Source organism: Jaculus jaculus, chromosome 2 (assembly GCF_020740685.1).
Source record: "Jaculus jaculus isolate mJacJac1 chromosome 2, mJacJac1.mat.Y.cur, whole genome shotgun sequence".
Taxonomy (NCBI): Eukaryota; Metazoa; Chordata; class Mammalia; order Rodentia; family Dipodidae; genus Jaculus; species Jaculus jaculus.
In genome coordinates this window covers 180,806,347-180,827,133 of record NC_059103.1, presented here as the reverse complement: position 1 = coordinate 180,827,133, position 20,787 = coordinate 180,806,347, and the positions used below count along the sequence as shown (strand labels likewise).

Genomic DNA, 20,787 nt, shown 5'->3' with positions numbered 1-20,787 from the left:
CGTTTGCAGAGGCTGGAAGCCCTGGCGCGCCCATTCTCTCTCTCTCCCTCTATCTGTCTTTCTCTCTGTGTCTGTCGCTCTCAAATAAATAAATAAAAATAAAAATTAAAAAAAAAAAAAAACATTGCCTCAAAACAAACATAAATGTTAAATCCGCATCCGGAAAATGTTATTTTTATGTTCAATTTGACATACAGATAAGAGTTCAAGTATAAAAATCCTAAACAATGACATGAGTTTCTCTCATGATATTGGTGTCAATACAAGGGCTAAGATCATATCTAGAGTGTCCACAGAGAAATGAATATTGTTCTGTTTTTTATAACTGATTAATAGTTCACACATTATTAGCTTCTAAAATGATAATGAATCCAAAGCTTCTCTGAATCAATCCATGCTAACTGATAATGCAAAAAATATTTAGGGATGGGAGAATAGCTCAGTGGGTAAAGTCCTTGTCTTTTAAGCATGGGGACCTGAGTTTGATCTCTGTTGTTTTTTACTGTGCCTATCTGCTTGTGTTTCAGAACACTGAAAGCAGTGGCACCAGGTCACTCGACTTGTCTCTGTGTTCCATACACAGCTTTCAGAAGGGAAAGGACAGAGTCACTTAATTTCCTAGATGAATAATAGCAACTGTTATTTATTTAATTAAGATCATATTAACTATATTAGAATTCATGACAAGCTACATATCATGACAAGCTTCAATAATTTGCTTAAGCAAATGGGAACTACACTTAGTATGCATCAGACCTGAAAACTAAGAGTTCACAAGGAAACGCACTGCATCATAAGCTGCAAGACGACAGGAAGGCTCCACTCTCGAGAAAATGGCTGCTGGACAAACTAAAGTCTTGTAAGTTAATTGATAATTTCCTAAAATAAAGGAATATAAATTGTTGCTGGTGAGGGAACTTCACAGTATTTATTGCTATGATAAAATTTAAACCTCCAAGTGAAAATTAATTTCTTGGGAAACTTCCTTCTACCATAAAAGCTGAAGTTATCTTCAAGTGCCACAAAGCTTTTGGACTGAATTTGTGGTAATGTTAGCACAATTGACTTTTTTGTTTGTTCTTGAAAGTGAATGCATCAGTCTCATTTGAGTTTTCTGTAACTTAGGAACTACTGTATTTGAAGTTTGAAATAATAAAGCCATGGATAGATGATCAATGGTGTTAAAGTCACTGAATATGGTTTCACAGCACAGCTTTGCACTCCCTGTCCCAACTAGCCTTTCAATTTTTAGTATAGTACCAAAGAATTTACACAACTACATGTACATGCCATTAAAATAACTGCCTTTTCCACTGCACATCTCTGTGAAGCTAGGCTTTATTCAAAACTTTAATCAAATTACAACAATGTAAATAAAGAAGTATTAGGCTGTATATAAAAACAAAATGAAAAATTAAAGCAATTGCACTCATCATTAAGTTTTGGTGGAGCATATGTGTATGTTAAAGTGTATTCGTTTTTTCATTCCTAAATTTATCACTGGTTTTTGTTGTTGTTTTGAGACATTGCGTTATTCTAGCCCACGTTGATGTGAAATTGACTTGGTAGACTCAGGTTGGCTTCCAACTCACAATGATCCTCCTACTTGATTTAAGTGTGTGTGTGTGTGTGTGTGTGTGTGTTTATTAATGTATGTGGTGTGTGCATGTTTGTGTATGCATGTATGTGCAAACACATGTGTGCCATAGAACTCATAAGGAGGTCAGAGGACCACTTTTGGGTCAATTTCCACCTGTCCACCTCATTGGAGGCAGGGTTTTCTCTCTGGACACTCTCTGCTGTTCTTCACTGCACTCACATGAGCATTTCCAGGCGGGAAGTCTCTGCCTCCCACTGCACCATCAGCATTAGTGTCAGAATGCTGGGATTGCTGAAGCCTGCCACACTTTTGCTCTTCATGTGGGATTTTGTACTTTAACTTGGGTATTCTTGCTAGAGCAGCCAGTGTCTTATCCACTGAGCCATCTCCCAAGTCCTATTACTATAATTTTTTAAATACTTAATACATATTTAATGTTGGCTTACCTTTTAATGATAATAGATTTCAGTATATTGCACATAAGTCAAAACTTATTTGAGTCCTTAATGTCTTTTTGGAAGGGAAAATGTCACAATACTGCTGCCTTTCTACATATTTAATGTTTGTTTTACTTTTAATGATAATAAATTTCAGTATAGAGCACATAACTCAAAATCTATTTGAGTTCTTAATGACTTTTAAGAAAGTAAAATGTCACAATACTGATGCCTTTCATTGGAGCCATAACATGGAAGAATGGAAACATGAAAACAAGTATTTTAATAAGGTCCTTTATGCAGTACACAGTAGCTAAAAATGTGACCACCATCAACTCATTGCAGAGGACCATGTCCTGTGTGACCCATTGCTTCAGGGAAGGATTTTGGTTCAAATATGAAGTGAAAACAGATCATCATTTCACAGGGAAGCAGGGCTCCACTGCAGGCAGAGAGCAATGACTGGGTCATGTACTTCTTTATCATGGCTGTTCCCAACTACCTCAATGTCTAGGCATATCCAAACTTGGTCTTCATAGCACCTGTAGTCACTCAAAAAATAGTTTTGAAAAACCTGCCAGATGTTAATATGTTATGACCAGAACAAAACTGAAGCCAGTTAATCATTTCCAAGGATGTCCTTTTTATAAAAAAGAAAAACAACCTTATACTGAATATACAAATTATTTGAGAAATATCTCTATATTTTTTCTTGTCAGCAGTATACAACTAGATGCTTCTTTCTTACTACCATTGAAAATAAAGCATGTCCACTTACTACAATGCATATAGCTGTTCAAACAGAAATCTGACAAAAGAGTAAATAGATATAAGACCAGTTGTCTATGATTTGACTTCCCTCTGGAATCCTATCTGTTTTAGATTTTCTGGGAAATCTGTTTGTGAGAGAACTGCAAGGCCATGTCTAAAGCTGAGATGTCATTCAGATGCAGTGCTATAAGGGAGAAGCCATATGGCTCTCTCATGTTGGAAGAATGACAAACTTGTATATTCAGTTGCCACCAATACAACTTTCTGTAATGTAGAGAAAAATGTACACTGAAATACATGAACATATCTCAGGATCTTCCTTTTGTTTGTTGTTTGCTCTGCAAGTCAATAAGATTTGCCGGGCTGGAGAGATGGCTTAGCGGTTAAGCACTTGCCTGTGAAGCCTAAGGACCCCGGTTCAAGGCTCGGTTCCCCAGGTCCCACGTTAGCCAGATGCACAAGGGGGCGCATGCATCTGGAGTTCGTTTGCAGAGGCTGGAAGCCCTGGAGTGCCCATTCTCTCTCTTTCCCTCTATCTGTCTTTCTCTCTGTGTCTGTCACTCTCAAATAAATAAATAAATAATGAACAAAAAATATTTTATAAAAATAAGATTTGTGTGAGTTGGAAACAGTGGCTCACACCTGTATCACAGTATTTGGGAGGCTGAAGCAGGATTTCCATGAATTAGAAGCCACCCTAAGCTACAGAGTAAATTTCAAGCTAGCCTCAGCTACAGTGTGAAAACTTGTGTTGAAAAAAAGGTGCAATGGTGCCACATCTGTTATGAGGAAACCCAACTGTGTTTATATTGGGTGTGAAGCCATGGGAAGGAATCCATGCCAGGTTCTGAAAAGCTAGTCACAGACCTATGGGTGGAGGTCTTCAGTCTTAGTGAGGAACAGGCTTCTGTTGTTTGGCTAAATGGGTATATTATGCCTCCCAAATTATCCTCTAAATATTTATGTTGATGCCCAGATATCAATGCTACTCTCATGTTGGGATAGAGAAACTTCTCTTTTCAGATGATGATGATGGCTGGAGAGACTCAAAACTCATAAAAGGGGGCTGGAAAGATGATGGCTCCATGGTGAAAGGAACTTTTGTGCAAAGCCTGCCAATCTGCATTTAATTCCCAAGACATTCATGTAAGCTGGACACAAAAAAAGTGGTACAAGCATCTGGTGTTCATTTACAGGGACAAGAGGACACGGGGCACCCACAAATATGTGCAAGTCAGTTCATGATTTTCAGTCTCATCAAAATGCTGAGATGTGACAGTGGAGCACTAAGCACTGGGTGAGACATCACTATCACACTGTCCTGTGCTCAGAACTATGGCAGGAGAGATGGCAGAAAGAATGTAAAAGCCAAAAGATGAAGAGGCGTGCTATAGAATCTGTTCTTCCAATCACAAAGTGGCTATTGCATTCATGACCTCACAGTGGCTGTCACTACCTACACAAGATTTACATAATATAAGGGCAAAAGTAGAGGCAATATCAGTACAAAAGAGAGACTGGTTAATTGCAAAGGAGCTCAGTGGGAGTAAGCTAGAGGAGGGGGCCAAAGGATGGTGGTTGGAGACAATTATGATCATGGTAGATTTTATATATGTATGGGTGTTGTCAACTAAATGCATAAAATTATATATAAAGGGAAATTTTAAAATAGTGACCTCATTATTGTACTATTTTTATAGGCATGACATTCAAAGACTATAGACATACTCTGCATTGAACAAATGTGTTCAAATCCATATCTTTGATCTGTATGACACATGGGAATTTTTCCAACACTCATTGTTGCTTCATCTATAAGATAGGAATATTTCCTTATTTGCAAGGCTATGTGAAACATAAATGATATAAGCTAATAAAGTTCCCATGTTAAGTTCTTCGTGAGGCACCTAACACATTTTAAATACTTAGGTATAGAGTATAGGGGCCATAAAATACTTTCCTAAAACATAAATAATGCAAATAAAAATAATGGTACTACATGAAACGTTTACATGGATTATTTCATTTAATTTTAAAACAATAATATAAAGTATTATTATTCCCCCCATTTTACAGATGAGTAAAATTAAACTTAAGAAATGTAAATGTCACTAAAATGCCAATAAAAGTTAGAAGGTGGATTGAACACAAAGATAGGAACTATTATTATATTATTATTCTGAGCACCAACCTCATCACTGCATGCTGCTAACTCTGTAGCAGACTAGGCTGTAAAAATGAGCTCTTGGGTACTTCCAAAGATAATTGCCTCCCCTTGGAAGGAATCCAGAACAAGCCCACATTGAGCTAAATTCTGCATTAGAGTGGGCTGTCATACAGTTGGGTGGATTTATTCCCAGCGCCTAGAAGGCACATGAAAGATGGGATTCATCAGCTTTTCTTTTCTCTTTAGACATATCCTAAGAAGAGAATGACAAAAACAACCATTTTGTCCATACATACAAATACTTTTAAATATTCACATAATTGACATCTGGCTGTCCATCCTTGAGAAATAAAATACAGGGCTAGAGGTATTCAAGTATCACATGAAAGATGGTCTGCATTGTGAATGAATGATAATATTTAAGGGAATTTAACATAACTGTAAGACTCTATATGGAAAGGTTGAAAATAAAACATGTAGAATTTTTTTAAGTGGTATACTGTAAACATCTTTATTTGGAATATTTTCCTATCATATCTCCCCTATATAATTATAAAAATATAGAGTTTTATATAAATCAAGAATGAATGCATATTTTCCTAAAAATTTTCAGTGACTTCTTGTCATACCTATATGTTTTATCATTTTTTTTTTTGAGGCAAGTCCAACAGACTGACATTTTTTTTTTTAATACACAAGAACAAGCCAAAGTAAGAGAGAGAGAGAGAATTGGCACACCAGGGCCTCCAGCTACTGCAATCTTACTACAGATATGTGTTTGTCACTCTGGGCACATGTGCAATCACGTACACTTGCATCACCTTGTGCATCGGCTTATGTGGGATCTGAAGAGTTGAATATGAGTACTTCGGCTTCGCAGGCAAGATACTTAACTGCTAAGCCATCTCTCCAGCATTGTTTTATCATTTTAAAGTACTAATATAAAAATTAAGGGCTAGAGAGATGGCTCAGTGATTGAAAGTGCTTTCCTGCAAAGCCTGATAGACTGGGTTCAATTCTCCAGAACCAATGTAAAGGCATATGCACAAAGTGGTACATGTGTCTAGAGTTCATTTGCATTGGCAGGAGGCTCAGATATGTCCATCCCCACTCTGTGTTTCCCTCCAATAAATAAGTAAATAAATAAATATATTTTTTTAAAAATAATTTCACAGAGACATCATTTGATTCAAATGAAATTTAGATAAACACAATATAACACTATCATAATTTCATTATTTTAAAAAATATGAAATAAAATGTACCATAGTTCTAATTAATAGGTTTTTAAAATATAGTTTAAATGACTTTTTCACAGTTATTATAAAGGCATGCATTTAAAGTATCTTATGATTTTCTTTTGATCCAGCTTAAAAATGTGATTCTTAGTAAAGCACATTATTCAGAAACAAATTTTAAAATACTCATAAAACCCACAAGAATTAAAAGCACCAATTGTAGCTGAAGATTTAGTAATAAGGTTGATATTAGTTGATATTGAATAGACTTGTTAGATGAAATTAAAAAAAAGAGTCATGCATGTCATAAAAAGATATTTAAGGGATGATGGTCACCAGAATATAGCACTCAATGAGTAAGCCATCACACTGGCAAGTTTTCATGTAGCAGTGCTGCTTGGCTTCCCTCATCACAGTCATGTTCCTCGCATATGTAGGAATGATGTGAACATTCTGACTTCATCATCTTTGCCTGCCTGTCAGTAAGCTTTTCCCTTCTTGACATGCCTCATGACAGGATCAGGCACCAAAAAAGAACCATTTCAGTGGACAAATTGCCCTTCTCACTCATCATATACTTTTCACTGGCCTCTCAAACTCAAACCTCAAATTGAAGAGGGAGAAGAATTAAAAGATTTAAAGGATAGGGCTGGAGAGATGTCTTAGCATTTAAGACACTTGCCTGTGAAGCCCAAGAACTCATATTGGAATCTCCAGGTACCACTTAAGCTAGATGTACAGTGACTCAAGTGTACAATGTTGCTCATGCGCATAAGGGGACGCATGGATCTGGAGTTTGCTTGCAGTGGCTGAAGGCCCTGGTGCTCCCATTCTCTGTCTCTCTCTCTCTCTCTCTCTCTCTCTCTCTCTCTCTCTCTCTCTCTCTCTCTCTCTCTCTCTCTCTCTCAAATAAATAAAATAACATAAAGGATGGAACAAGAAACATGCAGAGATTTTATTGCTCAAAAGATTATATTTTAAAATGAATCTTTACTTTATATGGTCCCAATGGACTAGTCATCTCTGAAGTTATGATTGCCTTAATTAGTGTACATTATTGAAAACAAGTAAAATCAAACTTAAATATTTAGGCTGTAGCAGCTAAAATAGAATAGGGAGATAGCCCTTCATTTTTATGCTAGTGTTTTAAAATGATAACACACACAGGTATGTTCTTAAGCCATTGTACCTAGAGCCCTTTGCTAAGTACCTGACATCTCTCTCTTCCAATGTCCCTATAAACTAGCATTGTCATCCCTAGTTAGATTTCAACTCATGTGTGCATAAGCAACAAGTGAATACGTTCCAACTTTCATGGTAAGTATGTGAATGGGTCTGAGGAAGAATTGAAGCCGTAGGGAGGAAACTACTTCTGTTATTTGTCTAAATGGAAATATAATGCCCACCAAATTATCCTCTAAATATTTAATGTATATGCTCACATATCCACGCTACTCCAACTTTGGGGTACAAAAACTTCTCAGATGATGGTGACTACTGGGGAGACTCAAAACTCATAAAAGGGAGCTAAGAAGATGATGCCTCAGTGGGGAAATGCACTTGCGTGCAAAGCCTGATAATTTGGAATTAATTCCCAAGCCATTCATGTAAGCCAGACACGAAAAGTGGTGCAAGTATTTGCTGTTCATTTGCAGGAACAACAGGCCCTGGGACACCCTAACACATGTGCAAGAAAATTACTTTTTTAAAATCTCACCAAAATGCTGAGATGTGACAAATGCTTAGCAGAGGCCTTAATGCTTAAAAGATGCTGATTATGTTAATAACTTCTACAGGACACCGCTCATCCCAACTGAGGGTCAGGAGTGTGGTGGCAGCAGAGCCTACAGGGCCCTGTCACACTTCTCTAATATCTGACTACCTGTGCAAGACCTCACTCATCACCTAAATCTGTTACTCTCTAAAGTTTTTCTGGCATTAACTATGGTCTGTAAAGCCAGTAAAGACCTTCAACACTAATCAGGTAAGGTTTCAAGGAACCACGCACTCTGCCTTTTCCAATACCTAAATCACCTGTGAGATATCGGGTTTTTCTTCAACGTAGAGGAAATGCTGTTACCTTAAAAAAAATCACACACACACAAAAAAATCAAGAACAACATAAATGTAATGATGAACTACTTACTGGAACAATATTAGTGTTTGCATATTTTCTGTATGGAATAATTCCTTAAAGATGTGAAAGTTAACCAAATCATAGCCATTTAAAAGTACCATAACTTGGAAATACGATACTTTAAAAATTTTATTGAACTTGTCCTTGAATTTTCACAGGATAAATCCAAGCTTCCCAAGGAAAGAGACTGAGTCTCTCTTCTTGACCAAGTTTCCCTAAGCATCAGCAATAATGTCTGGCACATCAGGAAATATACCCATTAATTCTCATCATTCTAAGTAACACCTAAGTTCCCACACTTTTGAAAAGTACTATTTCCCAGTATTTTGCTTATGCAAGCAGCCTCTGGCATTTTGTGTCATGCTGGAACATGCATGATGGATTCCAAAGTACAGCACTTACTTGCCTGTCTCAATTTCTGCTTCCATTGGGTAGGTGCATTGCCACTTCATCTTAATGTTATTATGATTAAGTGAGATAATGCCCGGATAAAGAACCTACAAAACTTTGTAGAATAAGCAACACCAGAACTGGAGAGATGGTATAGCGGCTAAGGAGCTTGCCTGCAAAGCCTAAGGACCCAGGCTGGATTCACGTAAGCCAAATAAAAGCACAAGATGGCACATTCCTCCAGAATTCCTCTACAGTGGCTAGAGGCCCTGGATGCCCATTCTCTTTCTCTCTGTCTCTCTCTCTCTCCCAAATAAGAAAATAAATAAAAAATGTACTTAAAAACAGTACTAAATAAATATTTGTTGTTATTAAAACTGAATATTTTGTTGAGACAATGAGAATCCAGAAAGGAAAGGCAGAGGTCCTAACAGCCAGTTGGTGAAGCCATAATTAAAGCAACCACATTTCTGTTCAGTTTATTTTTAATCTCCTTACTGCATTGAGCTCTTTATACCTATGTACTTTCTAAAACTACTTTCAAGAGAGAGGCTAACATTTGGAACTTGGTTCACTTTCCCTCGTAAATACCTGAAAAATGAAGGATGAAGATGCTTCCTGAAAAATAATGTGAAGCCCTTGACCTGTGCCACGTGAAACAATCATCATTAACTGTCTTAACCTCCAACTTTCAGCACACTTAACTGGTTTGGACATTTGGGAACAATTATGTTACACAGATGGAAGGGAGCCGGGATATAACCCAGTCATTCTCGCAGCATTTTCAGAATTGATATAATATTCACTGTCAGTGACTACCCCTTTCCCTCTTTTGATTTCACCTCCTTCCCTTCCTTCCTTTCCCATCTGCTGGAGCTGGGTGGAACCCTTGGGGCCCCAACTCCTAGTGAGTGCCCAGAGCGCAGGCCTGGCGGGGGAGGCGCGCAGCAGCCCAGTCCTGAGTCCAGGTGCCAGGAGGCGGGTGGATGCGCAGCGAGACAGCGAGCGCTGGCGGAGCTCAGCTGGGAACTGTTCCCTTGGGAATGGTTACTGCACATTCCTCACGTGTAGACCAGGGGGATCAAAGAAAGCTGTCTTGTGAACATCGCCAGCTGAGCGCCGCCTGCCAGGTGTGCCAGAAGCTGCAGGTGAGTCACTGCCCCTCCTCGCACTTCCCAGCCACCTGCTGGCCAACAGGTTGGTCTGGCGGCTGCTTAGAGAGACCCATGGGCTCCCTTCTAGTCTCTCACCCTCATCACCTGTACTTGGCTTCTTTTGCCCGAGGGATCGCAGCTACTTAAACCCTTACTGCAGTCCATGTCTGTTTTATTCCTGAAATGAAAGCTTCCCTTTGTGTCGGAGAATGCGCCCTACACACCTGCTAGCTGGGAACTTAGGAAGGGTGTAGGGTGTCTGGACACTCACGGGCTCCCGAGGGGATGGGAGTTAGCTATGATGAACACTAATTTCAGTAACTCGGTGGAATTTCAACCAAATGCCTTGAAGTAACCTTGTTTGCCAAGTAGGTGGTCAAAACCCAAAAAGGAGGAAGAGAGAGAGAGAGAATGGAACCGAGGGAATCTGAGAGAACCTGGAGAACACCTTGAATTGGGTGGTCCAGGCACGCACATTTCCACGTGCCCCTTCCCAGGGAACGCTCCTAAGTAACACCCTTACAATAAAAGAGGGAGGGAGATTGCAAATCCTCCAGTTAGAAAGGACTCATACCTGCCCTGCGGCCCCAGTTTCTGAACTTTTTTGTTTGGGTCTCCCGCAGGGACGAGAGTGTCGCCACCCCCTTCAGCTTTCTGCCTCCGTCTCCTCTCCATCCCTCCTTTGCCCAACTCCTCCACCCGCCCAGCAGTCAGATCTTCCACCCGCACACCTTTGCTGGGCATCTCAATTACAAAGTTGAGGGCAGAGGCTCCATACATCCAGGGCAGGGCTACCTGGAATCGGATTGGGAGTGTGTCGGTAGGCTGTCCTGACTCCCCATGTGGGTTTTCCCGGGCAGGACCCCACCTCTGCAAGCAGCCTTGTCGCTCCGCCGCCACCGCGCGCTCGCAGCTCCCTAGCGACAGGCAGGCGAGCGAGCTCGGGGGTGGAGAGCGCCGGGGTGCGCGAGGGGGAGGCCTCCCTCTCTCGCTCTCTCTATCGCTCTCTGTCTCTGTCTCTCTCTCCCTCGGGAGCCTGGGAGATCCCGCCCGCCACCCCCCTCGGGGCCACGCCAGCGCCCCTCCATCACCCACGATCCCCAACGTCGTGGCACTCTCGGGCTGAGGCGCCCGGCATGGAGCTGCCTCTGTGCGGTCGGGGGCCGCTCGGGTCCTCGCTGGACAGCAGCTCGCTGACCTCGCTGGACTCCAGCGTCTTCTGCAGCGAGGGCGACGCCGAGCCCTTGGCACTCGGGGACTGCTTCACGGTCAACGTAGGCGGCAGCCGCTTCGTGCTCTCGCAGCAGGCGCTGTCCTGCTTCCCGCACACGCGCCTGGGCAAGCTGGCCGTGGTGGTGGCCTCGTACCGCCGCCTGGGCGCCCTGGCCGCCGCGCCCAGCCCTCTGGAGCTGTGCGACGACGCCGACCCAGTGGACAACGAGTACTTCTTCGACCGCAGCTCGCAGGCGTTCCGCTACGTGCTGCACTACTACCGCACGGGCCGCCTGCACGTCATGGAACAGCTGTGCGCGCTCTCCTTCCTCCAGGAGATCCAGTACTGGGGCATCGACGAGCTCAGCATCGACTCCTGCTGCAGGGACAGGTACCTCCCAGCGGGCCTCGACGACGGGGCTGGGCTGGGTGGGAAGGTGGGCGCGGGCCGGCCCGGAGAGGGACGCGCAGGGACAGCTTCTCTGAACTCAGGCCTAGGCACAGGTGTGACCCCGCCACCCCCACCCCACCCAAAGGTAAGGGACAGGATGCAGGCTTGGGAATCAATTCCAAAGCTAGATTGTGACTGGAGGGTTTTTTTTTTTTTTTTTTGGTTTTGGTTTTGGTATTTTTGCGCCTTCTTGTCTTTTTTAATCCCAGTGATCTAGGTAGGCTAAGTTAATGGAAAACTCCAGACTTGCAATAGGTACTTGGTGATTAAATAATTGAGTCAGAAAAGTGGCTCCTCCAAGCAGCTATAGTGAAGGAAGTTTGGTATTGGTGTATTTAGCAAGAACTTTAACTCTGCTAAACTCTTGAAGGACCTCTTCCAACAGAGAGGGGAAGCTGGTTCCTTGACTGGGTGGTGATGGGGTTTTGATAGTACCATTGCAATCATCTGGTCACTACTATTCGCAAATTCCTGCGCACACAGAAGTTCCATATGGAAGCAGCTGTTCTTGTCAGCATAAACTAAGTAATAAAGTGCATTGATCCTAAGTTTCCTGGTTATGTATAAATCCTTTTAGCATGAATTTCTACTAACAAGGTGTCATTTTACAAATCATGATACTAAGTGAGAAATTCTGAATACTGTTGGAAGGAGACAATTTGGGTAATATATGAATAGGCATCCGCTGCACTTAATCCAGGTCAAATGTGACCTCCTTCACAAGCTTAGTTCTCTTGTACTCTGTATTGAAAAAAAAAATTAAAAGCTAATTACTAATTACCAAGTTGTCTTCTCTGAAAGATACTTCAGAAGGAAGGAGCTGAGTGAAAGTCTAGACTTCAAGAAGGACACAGATGACCAAGAAAGTCAACATGAGAGTGAACAGGACTTCACACAAGGACCTTGCCCCACTGTCCGCCAGAAGCTCTGGAACATCCTGGAGAAGCCTGGGTCTTCCACAGCAGCCCGAATCTTTGGGGTCATCTCCATCATATTCGTGGCAGTGTCCATCGTCAACATGGCCCTGATGTCAGCTGAGTTAAGCTGGCTCAACCTGCAGCTGCTGGAAATCCTGGAGTACGTGTGCATTAGCTGGTTCACAGGCGAGTTCGTCCTCCGCTTCCTGTGTGTACGGGACAGGTGCCGCTTCCTCAGGAAGGTGCCCAACATCATAGACCTCCTTGCCATCCTGCCCTTCTACATTACTCTGCTGGTAGAGAGCCTAAGTGGAAGCCACACCACACAAGAACTGGAAAACGTGGGGCGCCTGGTCCAGGTTTTGAGGCTGCTCAGGGCTCTGCGCATGCTGAAGCTGGGGAGGCACTCCACAGGTATCTGGAATTCATTGCTGCCTTTCCATTGTCCTTTGTGGGTCAGCATTAGAGCTAGGACCATACTTCCTCTCTCATGCTTTACCACAGCCTCTCCTTGAGGAGGTATTGGAAAGCAAAGCCTTTAAGCTGCTCATAGGTACAGAGATGGCTTTCACACATTTTCTCTTAATAAGACACTGAAGAACAATTTGATCATATGTCAAGTTTAGTTTGTTGGAACTCAGGGCCCAGAAAACTGACAAAATGAAAGAAATTGTCTCTTGAAAGTCAGAAATCAAGTATGCATAAAATAATGTCTTTAATGTCCAAAAACGCTTGAGATAATATTATATCATTATTCTATCATATTTATTATACATAATTTATTCCTTGGCTATAGAAAAAAATATGCTTCCAAAACATTCTCTAGTCAAGAGATGGTCAGGTGTTGTTGACTTTACTATAATTTTTTGTTTGTTTTTGGAGGTAGGGTCTCACTCTAGCTCAGGCTGAGCTGGAATTCACTATGTAGTCTCAGGGTGACCTCGAACTCACGATGATCCTCCCACCTCTGCTTCCCAAGTGCTGGGTATATAAACATGCTCCACCATGCCCGGCCTTTACTGTAATTTTTGAAGAAGCAATGGAAATGTTTTTCACACACTTAACCATACTTAGAAATTATAGCCCATGTCACTGGAAACTGAATTAATATTCTTCTTGCATTTCTGAAGGTAGTGGTATTCAGCTGCTGGCTTTGTGCTGTTGAACATTCTGAGGTCATCAGAGTTACATTATGTCAAACCTTCAAGGATACAAGTCCTCAGAGAAGCTTGTGGTAATGCAGATCCTGAGCTCCAAGAATCAGAGGGTCAGATTTTAGTATGCAAATTGGATTCAGGACCATCCATTTTAATTAATATGCAAGTAATTTTGAGATAAGTGGCTGTTGGACCATACTTTGAGAAACACTGGAGTAGCACATCATATGATGGGCTCCCTTCCAAATGGAGGGAGAAATTAACCTTCACTGGGTATCTCTACAATGAAGACACCCTAACGTAATTTGCTCAAATTTTTTCCTAGCTACTCTCACATGTCAGGCATCTGATAATGAAGCTTCCAAGAATGGTTATAAGTGGCACTATTTGTTTCCTGACACATAATGGGGTGCTTTCTTTTAGTATTTATAAACTTCTCTACAGGGTTCAATTTGGAAAAAAAAAAAAAAAAAACAGGCAAGGGCTACACTTTTTCCAAATCAAGAGGAAAATGATAGTAACTTCCAGAGTGACACCTCTTCAAAAGTTTTCCTCAGTTGTGAAGAGGTATAAGTCATTGGTAAAGCCTTAGAATATTGAAAATAAGACATGAATATTTTATTTTATTTTAAGCATAATATTTAGAAAATACAGACATAGACAACATATGTCATCATGTATAAAATTTTGCTGAAAATAATTGGGAGATGTTGTAGATAGTGGTTATGTGGCCAAGTAAGCTAGGTGTGAATTATAGCTTCATGATTTTATAATATAGTAGCTGTCATGCCTCAGCCTCCTTATCTGTGAAATGGTACAATAAAAATCATCTGTTATATATTAGTTTTGAGGATCATCTAAGTGAACATATATAACCTGCTAGACATTTATCACCTATTTGTTTCTTCAAAATAATTTTCAGAACAACTAATCTTTAAATAAAATGTTTTTTTTAGACAACTGCTATACTTCTCACCATAGCATGTTAATTTATTTAAGAAACATCAATCCATATAGACACATAAAGGCCAGTGTTCTAATTAAGTACATAAGTTACCCTGTAAGAATTTTTTTATTAATTAGTTTTCTACTCAGCAAATACAATTTGGTACCATTATTAGGCTCATCCATGACCTACCCCCTCCACTTGGCCCCTCCTTGTTGAGGTATATGGGTCATGCATTCTGGAGTTAGCCCACAGTTATGGGTAGGATAAATGTCTCTGCATATCATTACCCAACATGTGGCTCTAACATTCTTTCCTCCCCCTCTTCCACCAAATTTCCCTGAGCCAAGTTGGGTTCATTTTTGGTCTGCTTCAGTGATATTCTTTTAAGTTAAACATCAAAAGTAATATTCACTGTTCTTTAAAATAGGTGGTTAATAAGGCAAGAATATTTCAAAATTTGAAGAGTAATTCAAATAAATGAGAACATGGATGATATTGTAATACATTTCAAATCTCTAATGAGTGAATAAGAACAAAAAGTGATTCTAAAAGCTATTGATTTGGGCCTGGGAGGCAATGTCTTCATGATGTTATAGGACTTCAAACTGTGGACAATCTTCTAGAAACATTTCTCTCACCACAGGAAATATAACTCATGATTAGTTCAAATCCTGCTTTATGATAGGTTCTTCTTTTTTCTCCTTATTGCTTAGTCCCATTTACAGGTGAAATTGGAACCCTTTAATCTGTCACTTCATAGTGTGTGAATTCACTTGTGACTCCATTCCTGGGCCTTTGGAGAAATAGGCAGTGTCTGACAGTACTTTCTTATAAGAAATCAGAAATGTTATAGGCTCAAGGAAGGGCTGGGGTTACTATGAATGTCTTGGGAACTTTGGGATCATCCCCTTACATATTGCTAAGCATATCCCCTGAATACCCATGTGATATTCATCTTGTCACTGGTGCCTAACCTTCTTTTGCTGCTTTACCTCACAGCCATGGTGTATTAGTTTACCTTCTAATTGCTGGAACAAAATACCTGACAATAATCAGCTTAAGGAGGAAGGATTTTGTTTCTGCTAAAAGTTCTAAGTTACAGTGTATCTTGGTGGAGAAAGCTGTCAGAAGGATCTTGAAACAGAACTGATCACATTCAGCCCACCGTGAGGAGGCAGAAGTCAATAAAGGCTAGTGTTCAGCCAACTTTCTCTTTTATATACACTACAGGACCCAGACCAAGGAAAAGTGCCTCCCACAGTTAAGGTGTGTCTTCGAGATAACAGGCTAAACTAATCGAGATAACTCCTCACAGGTGGTTCTAGGTTTTGTCAAGTTGACAAAATAAACCATCACATATGGTGTACATTTTATTCCTCTGACATTTAGGAAATGAGATAAGTGATTATATTAAACTTTATCATGCGGGTAGAAGGACAGACACAAAAATTTGCTAGAAAACAGCATAAAAATGGCAGTAGGAAGAAGTTCTGAAATGATGCATGTAAAATGCAGCTTTGGTCAAGTGAGTTCTCCACATGAAATCTTGCAAAGGTCTTGCATTGTATGAAATACCAAATTCTTCTCCGTATACTCTCTTCCTCGCTGTTAGTCTCACTTCTCACTTTTTAAGTAAGTGGGAAGAGCTCAATAATTGTAGAAGTGAATGAATGAATATAATTATATTTCTTTAGCCTCCTGAACCTGGCTTCATAAACTGCACTATAAGCTTTCTGAAGACAGAGGTTAAAATTTAATCATCATTGTTTCGTCAAGACAATGCCTAGTTCTCAGGCCTATGGGCTGTGCAATGTATGTGGATGGGTGGGGAGCAAGGTGGTTCAAGAAGAGAAGGAAAGATGAAAAGCAGGAAAGAAGAGGGATGCCAGTGACTGACAGCTGCTGTTCTCTTGCAGGACTGCGCTCACTTGGGATGACCATCACCCAGTGCTATGAAGAAGTCGGCCTATTGCTCCTATTTCTGTCTGTGGGGATTTCTATATTTTCAACTGTAGAATACTTTGCAGAGCAAAGCATACCTGATACAACCTTCACAAGTGTTCCTTGCGCATGGTGGTGGGCCACAACCTCCATGACTACAGTGGGCTATGGGGACATTAGACCAGACACCACCACAGGCAAAATTGTGGCCTTCATGTGTATTTTATCAGGAATCCTTGTCTTGGCCTTGCCTATTGCTATTATTAACGATCGCTTCTCTGCTTGCTACTTCACCTTGAAACTCAAGGAAGCAGCCATTAGACAGCGTGAAGCTCTAAAGAAGCTTACCAAGAATATAGCCACTGACTCATACATCAGCGTTAACTTGAGAGATGTCTATGCACGGAGCATCATGGAGATGCTGCGGTTGAAAGGCAGGGAAAGAGCAAGTACTAGGAGCAGTGGGGGAGATGATTTCTGGTTTTAAATATCACCTTTGTCTTATTTTTAAGAGCTTTGTACATTTAACTGTATTAATAAGGCGTTGCTAGGTATGGATGTCTGTATATCAATGAAGAGTTATGAATCCTACTCATCTTTATCTTTTTCCTGATGTATTACTTTGTTTAACAGGATGTTTCACATCTCCACATCTCCCATAGCAACTAAAGATTGTTTTGACACTCTCAGACATAAGCTAGTTAACAACCAAATACACTTGGGACAACGGACACATATCTGAATTTTCAAATATTAAATAACATAATTGCAATATGTATCACTGGTGGATTACTAATTTTAGAAGTATTTCTGAGCTGCTATTTTAATCAAATTAAAACTGTGCAACCCAGAGAAAAGATTAGTGAGCATTTAAGAACACATTGAACATCTTTTCTATTTAAAGATGTTCTCCAAATAAATTGCTCCTTTCTCCATCAGTTAGAGCTGTTCAGTATAACAATTAACTTTGCAAGGGAACATCTAGAGTTGGTAGGCCTAGACTGTGTCTTTTGTAGAGTGAAAACCAGTAGACCCAAACTGACATCTCTGTGTTCCATTATTACTGCTGTAGAAGAGAACCCCCACCCTAATTCAAGTGCAGCAGATGAGGTCTGCACAGGTTTCAAGAGCCTGCAAGTCGTCAATCTCCCAAATTTGAGATGTGAAGTAGAAAACATCATATTTCTTGGTTTTTTCATGAAATCAGGTGGTTTACCAATGTCTTGATGTATTGTTTCAGTTGTCTTTCAAATCATGAATATGTAAATGTGAGGTAGTGAAAATACTAAATTTATGCATTGAAACGATTAAATTGTCTTATTTTATAAAATGAGATTATGTTGAATGACATCATTGAACTAGAAGATGCTTTATGTGTTAGCAAAAAAAAAAAAAAAAATTACTGTCAGCTGGGGTAGATAGCACATGTTCAACCCTTGAAGGCATTCTCACAGCATTTTGACACTTGTGACAATAATAAAATTCTTAGATCTTCTGGTATATAATTAAAGCCAAAAACCTCAAAGCTAAGAACCAGCTCTGATTTCAAATATTTTAGTAAATGATATTTTCCCGAAAACTAGGAATGGATCCCCTCAATAACTACTTTTCCAATGTATGCAATAAATCCCTTAAAGGAAATAAAATTGAATCTTGGGCAGAAAATTTTTATTACCTTATATAAAAAAAAACCCTCAGGATCATGCAATATATAAACATATACACAGACTATCTGTAACATTAAAAAATTCATGGGAAATGATAATGGAGAAAAATGGCTAGATTTCTGGCTGGGTGTCATCAATGATGAAAATCCTTGCTTTAAAGCCAGGTGTGGGGTTGCAGACCTATAATTTCATCACTCAGCAGTCTGAAGAGGAGAGTGGTGAATGTAAGGCAGCCTGGACTACAGACAAAGTTCAAAGCCAGCCTAGACTTAATAGCAGCTATAATGCAACCTATACTACATATCAAGTTCAAGACCTACCTGGGCTACATAATAAAACCCTGTCTCAAAATAAATAAATTTTAAATGAGAAATATTAAAAAGTTTATCTTAATATGATTGTATAATATGTAGATATTTAATATATGGATACATATCTGCATTTAAGACATGTTAGAATATTATAAATTACCAAGAAAGAAAGAAAGAGGAAATAAAGGAAGAGTAACCAATCATTTATAAAATTCCATCATAAATTGTAAAGTGCATCCAGATTTGGGATCTGTGAAAATTATCATATGCATCATAAGTAAAAAATTACCATATGAATCATAAAAACAAGGGAATCTTGCATGAACTACCTCTTATTTTGGGGTATGCATGCTTAAGTAATGGAAATATTTGCATGAGTTTTAGATTACATACTTAGATATTTAAATCCATTTAGCTTGTTTGTACTCCTGAATATGATAAGCTATTTAGGATAAATTAACATTACTGAAAAATAATTTCTTCTCAAATACAAACCTGGGTGCTAGAGAAAGTCTCAGGACCACTAGTCCAAGCATGAATCCATTCATAGTCTGAAAGGCTTGTAGAGGTTAGATATGGAAGCAGAAATCACACCTACTCTGGCTTCTCTAGATTTTATCTAATATAAAGTGTTAATTTGTTGAATTAATAAATATTTATTAATATTTATATTTATTAAATATTTATTATAAATATTATAAATAATATTTATTAATCCAACTAATAAATATTATAAATAATATTTATTAATCCAACAAATATTTATTAAGAATTATTTGTATTGGGCACTAGAGAGTCGCTGATAATCATGACCAATTCTTCTCTTATATTTAACATTCTATTCAAAGGAGGGGGAAAACAGAAGACAAAACTGAGTAAGCTATTAAGAGATTTAACCTTCTGGACACCAAACAGCCTATAGATGGCAGAGTTGGGAATAAGCATTAATTTGCCTGGCAAATAATCCAAATGTCACGTTATACTTCTTATTTTTCTCATGTAACCTATGCATAATTATCTATTTCATAGGCAAACAAGCCAACTTTTTTGTGACTGGAGAGGTTTACTAAGCCTTAAAAAAAACATTAGTTGATTTCTCAGATGTGGAATGGTGCTTAAAAAAATAAACAATTATGGGCACAACTTATAGTCTTATGTAACAAAAATAATTATATTTAGAATAGTTAATAGCTTAATTTTTAAAATGAAAAAGTATGTCTGTCTGTATATATACATATATTCTTCCCCAACATAGAATATTCTAAAGCTATAATCTACAAATATGTTTTGTTGACTGTACACAAATTGTGCCAAGATGAAGACATTTCAAAAAATATCTAAAATATTTTTGACTTTACTATTTTATAAAATATCTCAGTATATTTATTCAACAGATATGCATACATGCAAGCAAATTTAATTTTACAAACAAATCGTAACAGGTACTCTTTTAATTTTATATTCCATCATTTTTGAATGCTGGACACCTCCAATGTCTAAGATTTATTGCTGTGAAACAATATATAATTTATTTAGAAATGTAAAGTGACCACTGTCTTTCTGTAAGTTATTTAGACAACACATCAAAGACATTTTCATGCATAAAAACAATGTTTCAGTACCTAAAAAAGCTATTTTATTCTCTAGCAAAGGTGACATACTCACATTATTGTTTTTCCCGTATGTGTCGATATATACACACACATATATATACAAGGAAATGCATTGTCACTGTACTGCACAGTAGCATTGATCATAATGTATATGCACAAAAGAGTTTACCGAGGCCAAAAGTTTTACTCTCATTAATATCCTTTGACCAGCTCTTACCCACAATATACATGCTGACCCCAAGCTATGTAAGCAAAACATTCTTATTAGTTAAACTTACTATTTTGACAAATATTTACAGTTATATTTTGTTAACCAGAAAATCATGCTCTTTTGGAAGTTTAGTGATTAATATTTCTGCCCTATCAATCTTGTAATTTTGTTCAATAAATAGTAAATGAGCTGGTTGACAAACACTGAATCCTGATGCTACTCTCTATGATTTTCCTTGGTAATGTACTTCCCATCCTCTCTCCCAGCCATAGTGATATATGGAAGAAAAACACATAAGAGAAGCTTTACTAATAATAGCCATGTGGTCTATTTTAAGGTATAGTAGGAGTACCTGGATACTAACCACTCTCATGACCTCACTTCACTTCTAATCCATTTATGGTTTGCTCCTGATACTCGATTGACCTCTTCCTTTTTGGATTTCAGTCAGGAATGCCCTAAAC

At 39.1% G+C, this 20,787-nt stretch overlaps 1 protein-coding gene across 1 annotated transcript; it reads left to right on the top strand.

Moving 5' to 3' along the window:
• The first annotated feature begins 9,548 nt into the window (after positions 1–9,548).
• Positions 9,549–17,943, top strand: Kcnv1 (potassium voltage-gated channel modifier subfamily V member 1). The gene is made up of 4 exons (XM_004661385.3): positions 9,549–9,888; positions 10,518–11,497; positions 12,359–12,888; positions 16,497–17,943. Exons 2-4 carry the CDS (start codon positions 11,031–11,033, stop codon positions 17,006–17,008), a joined length of 1,509 nt encoding a protein of 502 aa, XP_004661442.1. The 5' UTR covers positions 9,549–9,888; positions 10,518–11,030; the 3' UTR covers positions 17,009–17,943.
• The last annotated feature ends 2,844 nt before the right edge of the window (positions 17,944–20,787 follow it).